The following is a 23,358-nucleotide window of genomic DNA, read 5'->3' as shown; positions in this document are numbered from 1 at the left end:
GTGTGTGTGTGTGTGTGTACAATGTTTGCACTTTATGTTTGCAGTTTGCAGTGATGCTTTGCACTATAGGTACTTACGGCATGTTGTACCTTTTTATACATTTGAGTGATGTGTGCACTTAGGTACATTGCATGTTGTACCATATTATACATTTGAGTGACGTTTGCATTGAGGTACATTGCATGTTGTATACCTAAGCTTTTGAGTAACTGATTGACTTTGTAGTTTTTGCATGTTTTGCATGTGTTTGAATAATGTTTGCTGTATTAACACAGATGCGCACACACATGCAGTAAATTGATCAAATCTGTGACTACTAAACTATTAAAGTAGCTTCTCAGTCCACATTAAGACAAATTGTGATGTTTAAAAACAAATATTGTAGGGATTTGGAAACTTTTAAATTAGCGTTTTATTTGTGATTTATTGTGATGATCATTATTTTGCAGAGTGATTTTTTCTTCTTCTGTGTAACAGTGAATGAGAAACACCGTAAGCAAACTGTATGCCTTTTTCTTTCCATTGAATTGATTGATTGAATGATTAATTAAAAGGTATTTTTTTTCTAACTTTCAAAGCCTTGTCTGTATTCTTTTATTCTTTTATAAATGTAATGCTATGGAGAGGGCCACTATATATATAACGATCGATCGTTGTCACCTCATCTATACCTGGGCACCGCCCAGCCAGAAAGATGGTTTGGAGGAGTACAGGACAGGACAACAGGAATGTATAAACACAGCACTGTAAAAATAAACTGGTTTGATCACAAAGACACACCTTAAAAAAGGTAGTATATTTAACTATTACTGTTAATGGCCGATCTACATAGTGAATGACATTACCATTGTCATGCATGCAGACATTAGTGTTCAAACACCAGTAATTATCAAAGTAATTAGTATTACTTTGGTAATAACTTACTGCAATTGCATGCAGAGCCATTAGTGTTCCAACACCAGTAATTAGAACTGTAATAGTATTACTTTACCCACTTCACACATACAATGTCTGTTGTTATAGGCCAGTGAAACGGCACTTTTTTGAGCGTTGACCCCTTAGAGTATATAACTCTATGGTTGACCCTAGTAGAAGGTCTGCTGCCGTGAATTGTACACCTCTGCCGCTTAGCGGAGAGTGGGGTGTGGTAGAGGCCATCTCCCTGAACGCGTGGGTATGTCCAGATAGTTGCCTCGCGGAGCCGTCTTTTGTCCAGTGTCCATTCTGGGTCTGGAAACGGTACTTTGTTGAGCGTTGACCCCAGTAGAAGGTCTGCTGCTGTGAACTTTACACCTCTCCCGCTTAGCGGAGAGTGGGGTGTGGTAGAGGCCATCTCCCTGAACGTGTGGGTATGTCCAGATAGTTGCCTCGCGGAGCCGTCTTTTGTCCAGTGTCCACTTTATAAAGTCCATGCACTCCAGTGAATAGCATTTAACCATTTAGATAACTTTATTATTATTATTATTATTATAATGATTTAATTACTTATTTTTACACAGAAACATAATGTGTGTCTTATAGCATCATATAGCATCATTTAAATGCTTAATTTGTCGTTTTAATATGCAAATGAAACTTTTTTCAATACTCTAGAGGGTACTCTTATTTTGAAGAGATCGTCCACCGGAAGTCTTAAATCTGTTCATTAGATCTGCTCTCTAGACGCTGCCCTAAGTGGCCTGCTCTATCCACACACACTTCTGGCCAAACATGGCTTCCATCAACAGCTCAGAGTGGAGAGCTATCTGCGATAAATTCACCACCGCCCAAAACCTGTCCGAGGTGGAATGTCTCAAAGATCCTGCCAACGACCCGTTCCGCTCCAAGTACAAGGCCAGAGAGCTGCTCAGGGAGATATACTGTTCACTGAAGGACTTCCAGGCTGGAGGAGAGGAGGGCGAGAATGACAGCCGCGGTGAAGATGGGGTTGCCCGGCCGCAGACAGTGGACGGCGGGGAGAAGGAGCTGGATGGCTTCGGCGGCGGCAGTGGTGGTGACTCTGGGGCTGGGCTGGGGGACGCCAGGCTGGGAGCCGTGGAGTATTATCTGGGTGTCAACCACGTCGAGACGGAGGAGCTGTCTGCGGGCCAGGAGCATCTGATGAACTGCATGAAACGGCTGGATAAATGCTCCGTGTCGCCCGAGAACGTGTCCTTGTTCATTAACGTCAGGGTAATTCTGCAAACATAACTATCATGTGTAGGCCTATAGTGTTATTGTTGACTGACGCCATCTAGCTTTTCAAGTCAGACCACGCTAATGCAGTGGTTTTCATCCCTTTTCTTATAAAGGCCCATTCATTATTTGGCATTTGCCTCAGACCACAATATTTTGTTCTCGTAAGATTTTGTCCACAATTCTGTGCTGTGTTGATGTGGTACCAGGAGAGATAACAGGCAAACAATGATCAAAATAATACATTTATATTCTCTAATTGTGCAGACTTCTTGTAAAATGACGTAGTAATGCTGATGCTCCTTAGGGGTCCATTTTACACTCTCAAGAGTTAAAGATCTACAAGGGTTCATTTTGGTTGCCAACTCTCCATCATTTAGCTCCAGGGGACCACCTGGAACCCACTCAAGGACCACTGGTTGAGAACCACTGCTCTAATGCTTGTGTCCTCCATCAGAACCAACTAGGCATCCTCTGGGCTGGGCGTGATGAGACAGAGACGGCTCAAGGCTTCCTGGAAACAGCAGAGTCCATCTATCTGCGATACATGAAGGATGTGAGGCTGGCTTACTGTCTGCTTTCTTAATGATGTCTTATTGTATGTGACTGGTTCACAATTGTTGCATACTACGCAATTATGAATGAATTATGAAATGAAATATGAATGAGTTGTAGCCTATACTCATGCCAGCAGTAATATACACCGTGGTATGATCATGGCTAACTTAATTACTGACAGGGTTGCTTTCTGGTTCGTACTCTATCTAGAGTCTGTGGACACCTATTGGTTCACTGAATGATTTACTTACTAGTTTTAGTAAAAAACTACTTTAGTTTTACTAGCAGCAGCTGATGAACAAGTAGACATCAGGAGCCCTGTGTTTACTATTTATTCAGGAAGGGACTCCCCCTACTGACATGACGGAGTACTTCTCAACAGAAGAGAATCTGCTAACTCATCAGGAGAGGAGAAAGAGGTAACACACACACACACACACACACCATTACATATTGAGAAAGGTACAGAATACAGAAGCTGCGTAAGTACAGAGTTGCACACCAGGACCTCTACACCCAGAGCAGAAGGGTGAATGCCCAGAAAAAAAATCAACAATCCAGATCACCAAAAATAAAGGTGAAAGCCACAAAAAAATACATTAAAAAATACAATCCAGATCACTGCTAACCTAGCCTGGGAAACCCAGACGTTTTTATTTCCAGGAAGAAAAAAAAGTCTGGGGCAGAGTCCACTACAATTCGGCATAGAGTAGCGCGAACGTCGAACACTCTTTGCTGATTTCTGATCATCTGCACCTTTGTTAAATTGACGTACACACACACTCATGTCGCGCAGCTGCGTCCAGATTCTCTGCCTTCGCTGCCTATGCCATAGAAAGCATAGGTGGTGAGATCATGTGGTTTAAAAAGAAAAAGTTTAAACTTTTCAGATGGTGTGCCTTCGATACAGATTTTGCCCCAAATAGAGGCGACATAAGATTTAAGTCATGGATAGAGAAAGGTGTCACAACTTACATGTCATTTATACAAAGAAGTGAAATCGATAGTTTCAGATCAATACAAGTCAAACATGGTTTGGAACAGGTTGACTTTTACAGATATCACCAGGTGCGTCACTATATCAATCAAGAATGTAAATTCAAAGAGTTTTCTGCATTTGAATCAGAGTTCTTTTTCATATTGAAGTCAGCCCTCACAGTGGAGCCAAGTAAATCCATCTCTGAGTTATATGGTGCCATTTGAGATGCTAAAAATGAAAGCATGTTGTACATCAAAGAGAGATGGGAGAGGGATGCAGGAATTGAACTCTCGGAGGAAGTGTGGGAAGGGATCTGGGAGTTCCAGTCTACCTCAACCTGTTCTATGGACTAGAGAGAGCATTGTTGGAAAAATATTATTAGATATATTAAGACCCCGTATCAGGGAAAATACAAAGGTGATGATTGGCCGTGCTGGAGGCAGTGTGGGGCAAAGAAAACATTTTCTAGGGGTGCCCCAAGTTGAGGGTGTTTTGGAACAATATTCACAAATCACTGTGCTCAGTATTTAATACTCCAATACCTTTTAACTTCACAACCTTGTACCTGGGCCACTTTGAATGTCTTAACCAGTTGAGATACACAAAGCTACTGCAGGTGCTCTTGGCAGCCAGCAAAAAGTCAATAACAAGAAGATGGCTAACCCCAATCACACACAATGGACGATTGGCATGGAATAGTCCTAGATATTTTCAAAATGGAAAAATTAACATACATGTTAAGAACTAGATTATACAATTTTTACCAAATTTGGAACAACTGGATAGTGCACATTGCCCCTCTGAGAGCGGACTTTGTGTGATCTCACTGGTCCATTGCCTGCTTTATGATTGTAGAAAATGTTTAAGACACCCTTCCTCCTCTCATGGTCGAAGACCAAAGCAGTATTGTTTTTGTCCCCCTCAGCAATAATGTAAATCCTTTCGTTTATTTGGTTGTTGTTTTTTGTCTGTCTTTTTCTGCCCACTCTTTTCTTCTTTTTATCCTTCTGAAATGTGATATTGCCCTGTTGCCCCTGTTTAAGAGTGGACTTGACGTCATATGTAGCTCATCTAAAGAAAAAGGACTATACAGAGACATTGGAGATGGAGCCACTTGGAGGGGGGATAGGGGGGAGGGAGGGAAGAGGGGTGAAAAAAAAAGAGAAGGAAATCTTGGGAATTGCATTTGTGTCCTATGTAAAAATGCTATATATAATGTAATGCTTTTTCCAAATAAAACAAATATTAAGAAAAAAGAAAGCATAGGTGTACCCCAGGCTACCGCTAACCTGACTCCGCCAGATTGAAGCTTACCGCCTGTCGGCCCGGGCGGCTGGCGTAGCCGTCTGGGCACCTTGGCTGGTAATCCAGTTTGGCAGTGTGCAGCGGGTTCGACTCCCGATCCCTAGAGCCTTTACTGCATGTCACCCCCCCATCTCTCTCCCCATTTCCTGTCAGCCTACTGTATACCTATCCCTCTATAAAATAAGAATCAAGGCGAAAGCCACAACAAATATATATATATTAAAAAAAAGCTTACCGCCTGTCAATCCTATTACATGACGTAGCTGTCGCTAACTATCGTTTCAGATGTATATAGGTCATGTCTTCGCTTGCTTTCAAGAATAGAAGACAAATTTCCAAATTTAAAGCGCTAGGGAAATCAGGAAATACAATTGCAACAGGCACTTATCGATGGCGTCTCACCCAGAGCCACGGACCACCATTTGATGACATTTAGCCTCTCAGACCCAAGAGAATATTTTGTTGTCGTTGGATACGATTTTTGTCTTCTTATGAGTTAAGTAACACATTTTAAGTATTAAGTCATGATTTAAGTAATAAGTAAGTTTAACAATCATTTGGTTTAATTTTACACTCAAAGATCTATAATGGTAATTAGGTGACCAACTCTTCCATCATTTAGCTGGGGACCACCTGCACCTGGAACCCCCTCAAGGCCCACTGGTTGGCCGGACCACTAGTTGAGAACCACTGAACTAGTGAACTCAATGCCGCCCCCATCTGGCGGAGTCAGGTTCGATCACTGCAGTATTGCTCCAGCAATCAAGTGTTAACTCCATTCTCCCCTTTCTCTCTAATCTGCATGCCTCCCCATCTCTCTGTGTCTCCTTCTAGGTTTGAGTTGGCTTACACCCATACCCTTTACTACGTGGCTCAGGTTTATAAGAATCTTGGTGAGTAGAGCTGCTGTTGTTGGCAAATTATGTATTCTGGGTCTTTTTGCTGCGATGTACAGTTCAGCTCTTGATGGCACCTGCAGCTGCCAACATCTTCTCTTCACCCGTGACCATTAGGGTCTCACACTAAGCTCTCGGAGTTGCCCAGCCCAAAGGTGTTGCACACCCAAAAAGTATATGTTTATGCCAAATCCCTACATAGCTAAGAATAGGACTTTGGGTTCACATTTGATATTTTATATTTTTAAGTGTAGCAACAGTGAAAACTGCACATTGTTGGAAACGTGGATCTTATTTTACATTCCACAGACCAGAAGACGGAGCGCTCTGGCCACGTTCGGGTGTTTAGACGGATATCTTGTGTTGTGTTTATTAACGGTTGCGTCCGCTCTCAAACGAGCACTTGCCCAGTTGTTGAGCAACCTGAAAGCAAACTCCACCTGCTCCAAAGTTTGATTTGCCTACCAGGGGCAGGTGGGCAACCCTTTTACTGTCAACTCCTGAACATCCCAAAGTGGTGAAAATGATCACGTCATATAGATCATTCACATGAGCTGGCCTTTACAACTGGAGTAAAATATTTGTTGAACTATGCTGCTCATTTAACCAACAGTATGGTACTTGTAGCAGACTTGTTCCATACCCAAATGTGTAGGTTTACCAGTGGGAAGCTTGGGATTATTTATGACCCACACATTGCTACTTTCCACACCAAGTACAACTACAAGCTTGGAAGAACAAATGCTTCCATGGAAATGATCAGAAATTCATTTTTTCTTTTCTTCTAATATTTTGATTCTTGTCATCAGTTAAGCCGTTGTGCACAAAAACAGTCCTCTGAAATAGCTGCTTGCAAAATTATGCAATTTTTCCACTAATAATTTCAATAATAATTGATAATATATGAAATACTGCTTATTTTGCTTCTCAGGTGAGATTGAGCGTGCTGCATCTTACTGTCACAGTACACTACAGAGGCAGTTAAAACTAAACCAGTACAACCCGATGGAATGGGCTCTCAATGCTGCTACATTATCACAGTACTACATTACCAAGGTATGGCATGGCTTACAATAGCCTAATTAAATTTTGTTCATTGTATCAATTTTGTTGACACAATTAATGTGTATATTATACTGTATGCACTGATGTCCTTGGAGTGGATTATCTCCATGACTTTTCACTACAATTTGTCCATTCTTGCTTGGTCTACATTACAACTTAACACATCAATTTCCACCAATTCTCGCAATTCTACTTTGCAGTGTAGTTTTCACTTTGTGTTTCTGTGTGTACTGTGTGCGTTTCTCAGGGCCGCTACATGGAAGGTAGACATTGCCTCTCCGCAGCCACTGTCATAGCAGGCTTGGAAGGGGAACTTCCCTCTGAGGCTGCAGCACAGGAAAGTAAGTATATTGCTAATATGTTAACTTTAACTTGCAATGCTTCACAGAGTTGCATTAGTTTGAGAACACTTGCGGAATATGGTGACTGAGTGCTATATGCTGCACCACCCCTTATGCCTAAACTATTCACATTTTTTACGATTTTGAAAAACATTTTAAAATAGTTCCAATGGCCAATCTACAAGCTCACAACATGAGCCAAACCAATCCTAAAATGGTAAAATATGGCAAAGAAGTTTTAAGGATAAATGTTCATGCGTGCCCAAGATAGGGTCTTGAGTCTGCACTTCCTTACTGAAGTAGGGAGGAGGTCATTTCACAGCTTTGTAGCCAGGATGGGAAAGACTAGGGCTGCGTTCAAATTCATTCCCTATGCCCCATATAGTGCACTACTTTGGGGTTCCGCCATTTTGTTTTAGTGTCCGAATGTGTAGTGAGAATTTTTGCACCCTAATGTAGTGGACTGAAGTATCCCACAATGCACCGGGAATTGTAGGGACCATCCGATGGTCACTACATTGCCGCAGCGAAGCAAATTACCCCATAATGCATTGCACAAGCTCGCCCTTGAGCACAGATACACATGTTTGCGCGCGTGCGCTGCTTCTGCATGCATGCACTCCAACTCAGATGAGGCAGAATTTGAACCAGCGAAAGAAATCAAGTTTCAACACGTACAAATGTACTTTTTAAACATTTGTTTCCCCCTCTCTTTTCTTCCCTGGCGGACCTCGAAGCTACAGATCTCGAGACGTGATCTCAGATCTAGTGCATTTATTTGCAATTGTTTTGTTGCAATTGTTTTGATTTGATTTGATTTATAAATAAAACAAGTACCGGTATATTAATTTGCAACTATTCTAATTCATTGTATCACCCAGCGCATGACGTTAGGAGAGGAATCAGTTGCTGTAGAATATATTTGCGAGAATAACCTATTTTATCACAAACATAGGCTAAATATAATGCATGTGAGACACATTAATTGTGTCACGAACATATGTTTTATTAATAATTCCTCATTATGTAGGCCTAAGAACCTCATTATGTAGGCCTAGAAGGCAATTTATTGGACTGCTGTTTCTGTTAACAGCAGATTCTGGTTAATTCTTTACCAAAAGTAGCCGATCTACAAGCTCACAACACGGACTTGCTTATAGAATCGGCTATTTTTGCCGTATTCCCCCCCAGGCTTAGCGGGGCTTCATGTGGTTAATCATGCTGATGATGTTTTCATATTGTCAAGGTGGTGGATAATGGATTCATAATGCTGGATTTAATGTTATTTTAAGACAATAATCTTTTTATCATAGACATAGGCCTACATGCCTGCAAACATTTTCATTCATTCATTCCTTTCTTCCTTCATCCATGAATTTAAAAATAATTTAACAAAAACCGTCCTTGTCGTATTGTTTACGACAGCCTGCAGTCACTTATTTGATAGTCTGTTTCTAGCGAAATTGTAACTAATTGAGCAGCAGTAACATTTGTTTTGATTGGTTTCTTGTAGTCAGTTGATTCTTCATATCCAAATGAGTGAAACGGCTAGGATGATTTGTTTATTTTTCAAACAGTTCTTATATGAGGCGATATGAAAAAGCCCTATGGGGATTACAATGCAAATAAAAAGTACATGAACCCGCAGACCTATAGCGCCCTCTACTGATATTGACGTCAAATCATCACTATTCGAGTCCACTGAGTCTGGATCCCTGTATGGGGAGTAGGGAACAACCCTATGAATTTGAATGCAGCCTAGGTCACTTGAGAGCACTGGCCAGGGTGTTGGAAGGAAGGGAGGCACAGACATCCTGTGTTTGCTGATGGAAGTGTCCGAAAGTCGGCGTGTAATTATTCAAGTTGGGGGTTGCCATGTCCTTTGTAACATTGTAGGGAATGTAGGCCATCACCAGTGTTCTGAATTGCATACAAGAACTGACAACTGGCAGCCAGTAGAGTGAGTGCAGAAGTGGAGAGACATGAACATTCTGAATCAGTTGTAGAGGTTTGTTCATAGAACATTCATTGCAGGCCCTTCTTGGTGTGTGATCAGATCATGGGGGGGGGGGGGTGGGGCTCTCCCGTGTGCAAGACATTGAGTGAGTAATGAGACGAATTACAGAAAGGGGGAAGTTGCAATAGTCGTCAAGCCTGGGAATGATCGAAGTTTGGGAGCTGGGTGAGTGAAGAGTCTGATCTTCTAGTGCTAGAACCTCCAGGAACGAGTAATCTCTGCAATGTGTGCTTTGATTGAAGGACAGCTGACTGTCCAGGACCAATCCCAGGTTCTTTAAGCAGAAGTCACGACTCACCAGGGCAGGCTGTTTTTAAATGGTATTGGAAAGATCAGGAAGAGAAGCTCTGTTTGTCTATTTTGATCTTGAGGTTTTGATCAAAATTACCACTTTGACGGCAATTCCAGCAATTTTAATGTCAGAAAAGGTGTCCAAGAGGCGTGATTCAAAATCATGGCCCAGTCTGGTAAAGACCTGCCCCCCCGCCTGCCTCTGATTGTCCTTCCGACACTGCCCGTCTTACCAGACCTTCCTCCGAGGTGGGTAGTCTGGTGACACTGACGTGAGGTTACTCTGTGCCGTGGTGGGAAATAAATATTGCTCGGTGTTGGCATTGCCATGGGTTGGGTAATAATTTACTATTCTGTCCATAACAAGTTGCAACACGAACAGGGCTGAGTTGGCTCTAGCGAACTTCGCAACGTTCGACGCGGCAACTTGCACGCTTTAGTGTGCTTGGTGGTGGTGGATCTCGTGATTCAAGTTCGCTAGAGACTACGCCCCTCCGTCGTGGCCTAAAACTACGTTATCGGCAAAAGAAACGAGTCCGCGGTTGTTGGAAAAATAGTGAAAAATAGTGACGGCAGTGGGATTCGAACCTGGGAGGTGTGGATTAGGAGTCTAATGACTAGCAAGTCATTCTACTAAGCTGGTAGCCACTAGAATGTGGTTTTCTAGCTGTATTAGAATGTGAGAACGCCCCACGGGGCCCCCTAACACTAGTTACTAGTAGTAAGGGGGCCAAATAGAGGCAGACGGAGTGGTCGGTTCTTTACCTGAACGGAACGTAGTCTAGCCCAGTAGTCTACTCTAGACCGTAGTCTAGACCTGAGAACAGATTCTAGAAAAACGGTATTCTGTAAAACCTATGTTCCTATGTCAGTGGTGCTAAATGTTTTTCATGTCAAGGACCCCCAGAATGAATATGTAATTGGCCGCCAAACCACACCTGAAAATATGTTGTTCCAGGGAACCCCCCCCTCCAGAAGCAAATATTTGAGTTAAAAACGTTCGCTCGTTCGAGCCACATTTTCATGATTGAAAAGAAAAATAGCAGATCTACAAGCCCATAGCGCTGCACTGAGTACCTTCTCTCTCTCTTTGTTTTCACACCCTCTGTGTCACTCTTTCTGCTCTGTCCTTTTCTTTACACTCTCTCCCTCTCAGGTGAGGCAAAGAGTGAACGCAGAGACCAGCTTAGACAGAAGAGGGCAGAGATAGCTCGGTGTTGGATCAAATATTGTCTCAATCTGTTGCAAGATGCCAAGAAGCTACTAGAGGTAATTAATGGAATCATGTGTGTGGGTCTGTACATGAGTGTTTTTGGATAACACCCATTTAGACCTGACGTTTAAATAAAAAAATATTAGATTTAAAAAAATAGCAGACCTACAAGTTCGTAGTGCGCCGCTCGTAGCGCGCCACCGTAGATCTGCTATTTTTCAATAGCTAAAGTATAACATAATGCTTAGTTGAAACACCAAAAAGGGGTTCCCGCCCAGAATGGGTTAACTACTTACTTTATATTTCATTGAACCACAATGTCTGGCTACGTGAGACTACTATTTTAGATACTTAATATAATGAGTCCCGAGTCCGACATAGCCAGAATACCATCGCCAGGTTAAAAGCGGTTAGGGGGAGTGCATGTTTGTACTAGAACTCTAAAAACAAACATACGCTTAAAATATGTTGTGTGTGTGTGTGTGTGTGTGTGTGTGTGTGTGTGTGTGTGTGTGTGTGTGTGTGTGTGTGTGTGTGTGTGTGTGTGTGTGTGTGTGTGTGTGTGTGTGTGTGTGTGTGTGTGTGTGTCTGTGTGTGTGTGTGTGTGTGTGTGTGTGTGTTGTCATGCACTGTCAGGACAACATCGGGGATCTGGATGTGGATCGCCAGGAGGAGTTGAAGAGAGCGAGGAGACTGGAGGAGGAGGAGGAGAAAGGGAAGAAGAGCACTCTAGTGTTTGGCTCTGAAGACACCTTTGACTCCATCGCCAGCCTAGAGGAGAAGGTCTATACATGATTATCACTATTCCTAGTACAGTAGTAGTAGACGTAGTAGCAATTTCTGTTTTTACAATAAGTACTACAATTCATATGATCTTCAGGTGTAAAGGAGCAACTTGGACACTCAAGCATGAAGGAAGCATGAGTTTAGTCCGTTGCTCTCCCTAGGTTGGCGGAGGGTGTGTAGAGCCCAGGATCACATCACAGGATGTTTTGACACAGGGGTGAAAAATGGGTTACAAAATCGTGGGACAAAAAATATAAATGAAAAAAAAAAAAAATATGATCTTCAGCATTGATAATATTTAAAGTCGTATGACTGGAATCTCAAATCTATATAATATTGCTTCATTCCAGTATTCGTTCTTAGCTTTTTTTGTTTTGCATGTACAAAACAAATGCGTTTTTTTATTTTTTATTTTTCTTGTTTAAAAAGCATTGTAAAATATGTTCTGTCACCTTTCTGTCTCTGAGTGCCTTCAGAGGGCAAATTACAGTTCCGGTTTACATAACCCTCAAAGTAGTTTCTATGTTCCAGGTGCAATATATGTTCCCGTTGGACTTCACTGAGGCCAGAGCTGTGTTTCTAGTAGGACAAAACTATTGCACACAGGTATACAGTACACACACACAGTCACAGTGACACACACACACACACACACACACACACACATTTATTCACTGAAGTTTAGTAGGATGCCCATTCTCTTCTAAGTTTCTCAGTTCTAGTGGTATGCACTAAGTGATTTTGTCTCCATGAGTCTCCATCTAAACCAAAGAGGTGGTGGGTGAGGATCAGCTGAGTCGCAGGCACGGAGAACATACGGCAACACCAGGCTGTATTGCACATAGACACATACATTCTAGTCTGTTCGACGCACATACAGTACATTCTGGTTTATTAGACAGACACAGAGAAATATTTACAGTATGAACAGCGGATATATGACATGCCTAGCAGAAGATAAGATCAGAATGGTACAGAACAGGCCAGACACAACAGGCCGTAGACAATCTCTGTCCTGGCTATGCAAGACAGTAGAATTGCTACAATACTGTGTAGTGTTATTGTGCCGTTGTTCTATGGTCCCATTACTGTTATAGCTTTACTCTATGGCTCTACTAATACCAGAAACCATTATGTAGCACTTTCAGTAGGCACGGCCATGTAGTGCATAGAAAAGAGCTATTATTATTATTATTGTTATTGTTATTGTTATTATGTAAAAACACTTTTTACAACCTTTTTGTTAATAGGCAAATTAACAAATCTTAGCTCAAAACCTGGTTGAACCCATGTGTGGTTCTCACAGTGAAACATGTCACTGTCAGGTTGTCTACACCGTAGATATATATAAGAGCGGGTAATAAGCCAGACGTGAATCAGCCGTTGAAAAAGAAAATTGACAGTGTGATATTAGTCTGGCTTATTAGCCAGGCGAATGTGGCTCACCCGCGCTGCTGGCCAATGGAGAGCGACATCGCCACATGGCAGCCATCTTGCTACAGGTAGCTTGCCCACTATAACTATGGGGCATGTGCTTTTAAAATAACCATAATTTGCTCAGTTTTCAACTGACTTTCAAGCGGTTTGGTTTGTTATAAACGTCAGATGATACTGCATATGTATAATGGACCTTCATATAAAAATAACTTTAATCCATTTAGACCTCAGGACGATTCTACAAAGAAAATTCTTCCAAATCCTATAGTTTTTTGGAAAACCTATGTTTCTATGTCAGTGGTGCTCAACCTTTTTCACGTCAAGGACCCCCAGAATGTATATGTAATTGGCCCGCCGACCCCCATCTCAAAATATGTTTTTCCAGGGACCTCCCCAGAAGCAAAGATTTTAGTTAAAAACACTCACACACAGAATATATTGAAAGATCTGTGCCACATTTTCACGATTTTTCAAAAATGGAAGATCTACAAGCTCGTAGCGCGGCACCGAGTACCGCGCTATGAGCTTGTAGATCTGCTATTTTTCAACAGCTAAGGTAATGCTTAAAACACCAAAAGGGGTTCCTGAATGGGTTAAGCGGATAAGCATCCTGAATCATAGCCACATGATAACGTTTGTAATATAAACCATTTGTAAATCTGTAAGCTTTCAGCGATTGTTTGAGCTGATCAACAGCTACCATAGAACTTCACTGAAGCAAGATGGACGCTGGCGAACGACGCCAGAGACTGCCTTGCGCCATCTAGCCTTTATTATATGTCTATGGTCTACACATTGAGTGGAGTTGGCAATAACGGGGACCACAGTATGCAGGAGGGAATTGACCTCTGTCTTAAATTGTAAGAAGACTTTTTAAATGAATAAAATGTGTGCATAAATGTAATGGTTGTCTTTGGACCCGTCCAGGCTAAGGAGTACTTTGAGATGGACGGCTATGTGACGGACCACGTGGAGATCTTACGGGACCACAGTGCTCTGTTCAGGTCCCTGGCTTTCTTCGAGGATGACCTGGAGCGACGCTGCAAGATGCACAAACGACGAGTCGACATGATGGAACCAATCTGCATGGGTAGGTACTGACACGTGACACGTCACGGGACATCGGGTTCAACTGGGCCACCATTACACTCGAAGGGAACTGGACTCTATTCATCTTAACATAATATTTAATAATATGAATGGGGGGGGGGCACGATGCCGCAGTCAGTAGCGCTGTCGCCTCGCAGCTAGAAGGTCCTGGGTTCGATTCCCGCTGGGGGAGTGTTCTCTCCTCCGCGTCATCAGTGCCCATACCCCAGGTGGGGTTGGCAAAAGGGCCTTTCTGTGTGGAGTTTGCATGTTCTCCCTGTGTCCCTTAGGGTAGGTACTCTCACAAAAAACATGCAGTAATCCTGGTCTCTATACTGCCTGATGCTGGGGAAAGGAACTGGTTGGAATAATGTGTTCCTTCCACTACAGTACGTCCAACTGGGGAAACTCCCCTCTGTCAGGTGACAAGACTCCTCATGCATAGATGAAAACATGAGGTCAGTCCGCTGCTCTCCCTAGGTTGGCAGAGTGAGTGTAACGCCCAGTGTGTGTAATGCCCAATCGTGGGATAAAAAAATATATATAACTGAATACAACAGACTAGAGTAGTATATCCCATCGAGGATCAATAAAGTATATCTATCTATCTATCCCTACCTACCTACTAGAGGAGACTGAAGAATAGATTGGATTAAAGTAGGAGAGATGAGAAGAAGCATGTTAGAACAAAATATAATGTATTAATTCAATTATTTAGCGTAGGTTGTATGCACAATTTCCTTTCCTTTCCGTTCAAGGTTGTACTTTATTGTTACATCGTGTGTACAGGTACATAAGAGTGTAAGAGTCATTATTTTGGTTTGGCTTCCTTCAGACAATGCAGCAGCATATACAATAATAGCCCCGAAACGTTCCCTCAGTCCCCACGCTCATTCTGTAGCTCCGAGATGAGGTCACGAATCCAAGCCCTCCCATTGCGTTTCAGAAACGGCGCATGGGTTCCACAATTACCGCTGCTTACCCTTTTCTGCAGATTGTATCCAAAAAGTGCAGATCTGTTAACGAGCTAAACTAAATTTAATTTAGGAACGGCCAAGAAAATCCAAGTTGCGGCATTAAAACGAGCGTTTAAATTGGTTGTATAGTCGGCCGCTTCCATGTTTTTCAAGGAAGTTGAAAAGCTTTAGCGCCTCTCCGGTGCCGCCCCTGGTCAAATGTGGAATTAGATTGTCCAACTGATTTCAGTTCAGTCGACATGCACATGCACAACTTCCTAGAAACATGGAAATGGAAGCGGCTGACTAAACAACCGATTTAAACGCTCGTTTCATGCCGCAACTTGGATTTTGGATACAATCTGCAGAAAAGGGTAAGCAGCGGTAGTTAGTTGTGGAAACCATACGGCGTTTCTGAAACGCTATGGGTGGGCTTGGATTCGTGACCTCATCTCGGAGCTACAGAATGAGTGTGGGGACTGAGGGAACGTATCGGGGCTAATACAATAACTGTAGAATAGTAATACAAAAATAAAAAATCACACCAGTGTGAACCGAGTGGTGCAACTCCCGTCTATTGGTTCTCTGTATCATTCCAATTTGTATCGTCCAATTTCTTCTCTGTATCGTTCCAATTTCTTCTCTATCTCTGGTGCCCCCTACTGGTATAAATATGTAACATACTCGTGCTGTACATACAAACAAACAAACAGATACACACACAGGTACACGGACGTTGCTGGATGTAGGAGTGGTTGCACCACTCAAAAACTTAATTAAAGAAAGGGAGAGAGTGCAAAAAAGGATAGATAGAAAAAGAAGATTCAAGAGCATAATCAAATCAAGCATGGTTTTTGTGCCTATTGGCAATGCTACTTTTTGACTACGTGTCACTCTTTTGTCCATTCCATCCCATCCATGGACCTGTAGACCTGAACTCCCAGTACTATCTGTTGATACGCAGACAGTTGATGTTTGAGTTGGCTGAGACTTACAACGAGATGATGGACCTGAAGCTGACCCTGGCCAACAGACAGGATGACACGGAGGCCCTGGAACACCACACCGTTAAGAAGTTCAACCACCTGTGTTCTTCATCCACCAAGTTAGTACTCTGTGTGTGTGTGTGTGTGTGTGTGTGTGTGTGTGTGTGTGTGTGTGGTTATACTTGTATCTAAAGATGCACAATATAATCTCTAGCGAAAATATAATATATAAGCGGGCATAAAAACGCCATATCTGTATCGCATCGCACTACAAATAATCACCATTATTTTCACAGTACTTAACCCATTCTGGGCGGGAACCCCTTTGGTGTTTTAAGCATTATGCTATACTTTAGCTATTGAAAAACAGCAGATCTAGCGCACCGAGTGCCGCGCTAAGAGCTTGTAGATCTGCTATTTTTCAATCATGAAAATGTGGTGCAAATCTTGAATATATATTCTTTCAGAGCGAACGTTTTTAACTCAAATCTTTGCTTCTGGGGGGTCCCTGGAACAACATATTTTCAGCTGGAGGTCGGCCGCCAATTACATATATTTGTGGAACCACTGACATAGAAACATAGGTTTTTCAGAAAACTGTCAGGATTTAGAAGACATTTGTAGAATAGTCCTCGGGTTGACGACATTCAGCCACTAGATGTCACTCTTTTCCAACACCTTGTTGCACCAGAGTTGATATTTCACCACATGTGAGGCACAATTGTGGTGTGCTTCATTTTAAGGTAAATGGCTGCCGCAAATAATTTCTTTAGGGAAAAAAGCAACACCTTACCCAAAAATTACTGAAGCACACATGGATAATGGAGGCCATCAGCTTATAGAGGTAAACTAAATTATGTCAGTCCAACAACATGACAGAATCAATAATGTTTTGTGGGGAAAGCAGTACTTTTATTGCACACCCTTTAAAAGCTCTGTGTGTGGATATACTGTATTTATTATAATAATTTTGTTATACATTTTAATAAAAATGTTATCATCATCATCCGTTACGTCTGGAGACTGGTCCTGAACAGGCTTCAGATACGCCTCCTCACAGGAGGTTTGGCTCAGATTTTAACCCATTTGATTTGGTGCCGATAAGAACCCGTTGGCGAGCGCACGCCCTTGCTGACGTCGACCCCAGGCGGGGTTTTAACTAGGGATGTTAATAGTTTATCTGCGGTTCTATCATTGGGCGGTTTTCTGTGAATATAATGCTGTCTGTGTGCGCGTGGCAGAGGAACGCACATGTGGGCCGGTTAAAAAAAATGTCTTATCACCACCTTGGTAGCCACAGAAACGTCTCTGCTTTTGCATGTGATGTGACTGACAAGACAGTGCACTTTTCATTTAATTTTATTCCTCATATAAAGATGCCATTGCCTGGCCCTGTATCTCAAATGGTCAAATATTTGATTAAGAAATATTACATGCCTTTTGTATTCTTTCTGTATATCAGCAAAATGTAGATTTTTATTGCGACCATATATTGAGATCACTGATGTCATCAATATTGGCCAGCAACTCTACATCTGACCTCAAACCCTATGGATATATGTCGGAACCTGTTCTGACATTCCATATGTTGATCCTTCCCCATCCATCCTTCCTCTTCGATGTCTCCCATTTGACTGATACCTGTCCAGTCAAACTCTAGACGGCCCCAAAGTTATTAGTGCAGCTGCGCCCGGCAGCCGCCGAAAATTAAGTCCCGGCCCTCATCAAACCCTGTGTACACAAGAGAATGTCCCCGCTACCACCCTTAGATCTCATATATGGAGCTGACCTGTTCTGACATTCCATAATGTTGATATGACCTCATCAAACCCTGTACACTCAAGACACGCTCCTTATATGACCTCGCCCTTAGGCGTCTCACTGGTGTTAGACATTGAGGGAAATTAATATCCTCAGATAAGAAAGAAAGAAAAACGCCACTTATCAACGAACCGGTTAATCGATCGATAAAGTTATCAATTAACAATTAATTCATGAATCGATAATTGACATCCCTAGTTTTAACCCACGACCATCCCCACGAAAGGCTCTATGAATGAAACCGGCAAATTAATCAAATGCCTCTCCCCCTCCATCCAGGTATTTCCAGATGTTCCTGGACTAAATGCCTCTCCTCCTCCATCCAGGTATTTCCAGATGTTCCTGGACTAAATGCCTCTCCCCCTCCATCCAGGTATTTCCAGATGTTCCTGGACTAAATGCCTCTCCCCCTCCACCCAGGTATTTCCAGATGTTCCTGGACTAAATGCCTCTCCCCCTCCACCCAGGTATTTCCAGATGTTCCTGGACTAAATGCCTCTCCCCCTCCACCCAGGTATTTCCAGATGTTCCTGGACTAAATGCCTCTCCCCCTCCACCCAGGTATTTCCAGATGTTCCTGGACTAAATGCCTCTCCCCCTCCACCCAGGTATTTCCAGATGTTCCTGGACTAAATGCCTCTCCCCCTCCATCCAGGTATTTCCAGATGTTCCTGGACTAAATGCCTCTCCTCCTCCATCCAGGTATTTCCAGATGTTCCTGGACTAAATGCCTCTCCCCCTCCATCCAGGTATTTCCAGATGTTCCTGGACTAAATGCCTCTCCCCCTCCACCCAGGTATTTCCAGATGTTCCTGGACTAAATGCCTCTCCCCCTCCACCCAGGTATTTCCAGATGTTCCTGGACTAAATGCCTCTCCCCCTCCACCCAGGTATTTCCAGATGTTCCTGGACTAAATGCCTCTCCCCCTCCACCCAGGTATTTCCAGATGTTCCTGGACTAAATGCCTCTCCCCCTCCACCCAGGTATTTCCAGATGTTCCTGGACTAAATGCCTCTCCCCCTCCACCCAGGTATTTCCAGATGTTCCTGGACTAAATGCCTCTCCCCCTCCACCCAGGTATTTCCAGATGTTCCTGGACTAAATGCCTCTCCCCCTCCACCCAGGTATTTCCAGATGTTCCTGGACTAAATGCCTCTCCCCCTCCACGCAGGTATTTCCAGATGTTCCTGGACTAAATGCCTCTCCCCCTCCACCCAGGTATTTCCAGATGTTCCTGGACTAAATGCCTCTCCCCCTCCACGCAGGTATTTCCAGATGTTCCTGGACTCTCTGCGTTCCCCAGATGGGAAGTTCCCAGAGCGACTGGAGGAGGAGGTTCTGAGGCCGGCCCTGGTGGCTCGGTTCAGGGTGGCCAGACTCTACAGCAGGCTGATCAGTCCTGTTCTCTCCACTCAGCTGGACAACCTCCATCTGTCCCTGGAGAACTACAAGTATGACTGTATATCATATCATGCTGGATTAAACATGTATAATTTAAGTCAGTGGTTCTCAACCAGTGGTCCTCGAGGGAGTTCCAGGTGGTCCCCAGCTAAATGATGGAGAGTTGGTAACCAAATGGAACCCTTTGATCCCAGATTTTTAACTCTTGAGAGCGTAAAATGAATCCAAATGGACCCCTTTGGTTTCATTGTACGCTCCCAAGAGTTAAATTATTGTTAAACATCTGCATTACTTAATTTACAATAAGTCTACACACAATTAGAGAATGTAGTGAAATAATTGTCATCAACATTTGCCTGTTATCTCTCCTATGGCACCACACATCAATGTACATCATGGACAACAAATTAAATATTATAAGTTTTGAGTCTGTGAGGCTAAATTTCATCAAATGGTGGTCCGTGGCTCAAATGCTGAATAAATAATGGACCTTGATATGAAAAGGGCTGAAAACCACTCATTTAAGTGCATAGGATAAAACTCGCATACACTATGGGCTGTATTTTGCGTGTCTTAAGTACCAGGTCTTATTCCCTAATAATATTCCCGAATAAGACCTGGTACTTAAGACACGCAAAATACAGCCCTATATGTGCAGACGTACAGTGACAAATATGCAGACTACAGCTAAATTATGTCAATGAAGAGTTATTTGTCACTGTAAAATCTTTTTCCGCTGAATTAATTTACCCATCCTAATTTATTAGGAGCAGAGGGCGGCATTAATTCAGCACCCAGACACCCAGCTGACAGAGTTTAACCCTTTTTGGGCGGGAGCCCCTTTTGATGTTTTAAGCGTTACGTTATACTTTAGCTATTGAAAAATAGCAGATCTGCAAGCTCAAATCTTTGAATATCAGACCGAACGTTTTTAACTCAAATCTTTGCTTCTGGGGAGGTCCCTGGAACAACATATTTTCAGATGGGGGTCGGAGGCCAATTACAAATTTTTTGAGGTCCTTGACATGAAATATTGATACCGATACAGAAACATGAGGTTTTTCAGAAAACTGTCTGGATTTTGAAGACTTTTTTTTATTTCGACGTTGGGCCTAAATGGGTTAAGTGTCTTAACCCTCTCAGAGATACTTTGACACTTTGTCACTCTGGGCAGGCAGGGGTGCAAACAATCCAGTGACCTTCCCATTCCCAGGCGGCCTCTCTCTACCCATTCAGCCACTACGGCCCCCTGAGTCTGTGAATGAATGCTCTACATAGCCATGTTTAGGAAATGACGACAAAGCAAGCTGCCAAATTCCGCTCACTGCGACATCAACCCTGGGACGGGAATCCCCCAGCGGTCTCACTGGTTCTGTAGATCCCCCAAATTAATATGTATTTAGCCACGGACACCCATATATATACAGTATACATATATATTCCAACGAAATAGTGTAGATTGTCTATTTTCAAATATCCATATACCCACGTTGAGAACTGTAGAATATGAGCTCAAAGAAAATAAGTCATCCCTTGTGTTCTTTAAGTTTAAACTACTGTATGTATATGTACAGCTGCACTACTTTTAAACAGGTCGCCTCATTTGTATTCCTTTGACCTCTTTGTCTGCAGGAACGTGGTCCAGTACTGTGAGCTCCACCCAGAGGCCGCCGCTGCCGTGGAAACGGAGCTGGAGCTGAGCCAGGAAATGGTCAGCCTGCTGCCCATCAAGATCAACCGTCTCAAAACCAAGCTGAACGCAGACGACAACTGTCAAGTTTCAGACAACAACTGAAACTAAGACAACATCAAGATCAACTGTCTCAAAGCTAAGCTTTAATACAGACGATAACTGAAAGGCAACATGGGTTCGTTGACAGACTTGACTGCTTACTGGCTGTCTGCCTCGTTTCGTTAACAGATTTGTCATCGGCCAGTCAGCCAGTTAGTCTGAATCAGTCGTTCTCAAACCTTTTTATTTTAAAGATCCCCATAACGCTGAGGCCCCCTTTTCCACCGGTTCAGTTCTTTTCCGCCAGAGTTGAACCGGTTCAGTTCTTTTCTACCGGGGGTTGAACCGGTTGAGTTCTTTTCCACCGGGGTTGAACCGGTTCAGTTATTCTTTTCCCTCTGCCTAATATTGAATCAGTTCAGAGTGTTTCCACTGAAAATTAACCACAACCCTAAAAAGTTGCTTCTGAACCGGAACCAGAAAATGGCCACCGGTTCTGTGACGGCACCAAGGTTCCAAGAATCTATCAGTTAACCAAAGTTATGTTGGTGGAAAAGAGGCCTGAGAGTGTAGAGTGTATCTTTTTTTTTGTGCACTCTCAGAGTTATCCTTTAGAACCCCCTCAAGGAACCACTAAATAAACTGGTAAAAAAAACGAAATGGTTGCTACCAATGCTAAAGGAACTGAATGGATTATTAATATTGACTGACAGGCTTTTTCTAGGCTGATGTGTCGGTACAGTGAATATACTTTGTGGAGTAGATAGTTCTTTTTTTATGCTGTCATATACGACCAGTTACTTTAAAGCCATGATGACTGTTACCCAACAGCTACAGGAACTGGATGTCTGATCAACTGATTAAGTGCGGCACTATCATAATATCAAACGTGTATAAATTGACCGCAGCCCTGATCCATCCAGTCATCCATCCGAAGACGCCAATAGCTTTTCAGACATCCATATCCGTCCTGCATGATTCCAGCTTCATCCATTATGACTTGCCTTGAACTTAAGTGGCTTTCTGAGGAGTTGAGAAGTCACCCATATTTTATTGTGTGTATATAGATAAATAATAACAAATTAATATTGTGTAATAAATAATAATACTGACTGTAAATTGTTGATTACTGTATGTTATGAAGAGTTGGCTTCACAGACATGACAAAGTTTCGCCTGAGACGAGGTTTTTGTTCTGGGCTGGTGAACCAAAAAGTGTCCAGGGCAGAGCTGCCAACATTGGACTGTGAGAATCCAGTCCACTGTTTGGGGGCGGTGGGGGGGACTCCCCAAGCGGGGTTCCTCCCCTAGAAACTTTGACGGAGTAGATGTAAGTACTAGTACCATCTTTAATAATGACCAATACAGGAGACTCCTGCATGATCCAGGAGTGTTGGCAGCCTTTTTCCAGGGTCTGTCTCTGCTGGGTCTCTACAATAGGACAAGAGTGATGGCCTGTTTTAACAGGCCTTGGACACAGCAAGAGAATCTAAATCTGGGATGTGTACTGGCAAAGAATCCCAGCTCAGATTGACACGATGAACCTCTTAATCCATGTCTGTTAAACCATGCTTTAAATTATTAATCTGAACAACCTTTTTTTGTTTTTTGCTGGTCTAAAATAAAAAGATATCTTAACATTAACTCAATTTAGAATATTGTTATTTTGTTCTTGTTACTGATGTCGAATCTCTTTCGCAGTTACATGCACAGAGAAAATCTTCAATTTAAATGTATCCATTTGTAACGAGTGTACAAATGTAACCAAAAAGAGTAGACCCGAATGATGAAATGATGCTGCAAATTCTACTTTGCAGGTATGTGGGGCACCGAAGCATTCCAGTTCATTTTACAACCCATTTTATTTTACTTACTGACCTGGCACTCTAGTTCCTTGATCACTTTACCCTGTTGTTTTGCAAATGTATGTTCATTGCACTTACCCAGTGATGTAAGTGATGTACTCACATTTGTTTACTTATGTGTACACTGGAGAAATACTCAATTATGAGTTAAAAAACTAAATTTTACTTTAGTAAAAGTACAAAAGTATTTGCATCAAAATACACGTAAAGCAGCCTACATAAAAGTCGATCGTTTGTGCCAGTAACATGAGTCTCACATTCTCTATACTGCTTAGACAATTACATTTTCAGGCCCGGATATCCAATCAAGAACAACAGATACACAATGATTTGGTTCTTAGTGTGATGTGCGTCATATCACATTCACATGAGACACTGCTGAATCCCCCCCCCCCCCCCTCTCTCTCGTGCATGCACTTACATGATGGCTGAGTCAAAACTCCAA

At 42.6% G+C, this 23,358-nt stretch overlaps 1 protein-coding gene across 1 annotated transcript; it reads left to right on the top strand.

Moving 5' to 3' along the window:
• Positions 1 to 1,710: 1,710 nt before the first annotated feature.
• Positions 1,711 to 22,652, top strand: kifbp (kinesin family binding protein; the record flags this gene model as incomplete). The annotated part of the gene is made up of 13 exons (XM_083760125.1): positions 1,711 to 2,172; positions 2,633 to 2,731; positions 3,073 to 3,152; positions 5,852 to 5,910; positions 6,845 to 6,969; positions 7,226 to 7,319; positions 10,784 to 10,896; positions 11,477 to 11,623; positions 12,158 to 12,232; positions 13,991 to 14,153; positions 16,039 to 16,213; positions 19,182 to 19,367; positions 20,950 to 22,652. 13 exons carry the CDS (start codon positions 1,711 to 1,713, stop codon positions 21,110 to 21,112), a joined length of 1,941 nt encoding a protein of 646 aa, XP_083616251.1. The 3' UTR covers positions 21,113 to 22,652.
• Between the last annotated feature and the right edge of the window lie 706 nt (positions 22,653 to 23,358).

The sequence above is a fragment of the Protomyctophum parallelum genome (assembly GCF_964188405.1).
Source record: "Protomyctophum parallelum genome assembly, chromosome: 2".
Classification (NCBI taxonomy): domain Eukaryota; kingdom Metazoa; phylum Chordata; class Actinopteri; order Myctophiformes; family Myctophidae; genus Protomyctophum; species Protomyctophum parallelum.
This window is presented reverse-complemented; position numbering and strand designations above follow the sequence as displayed.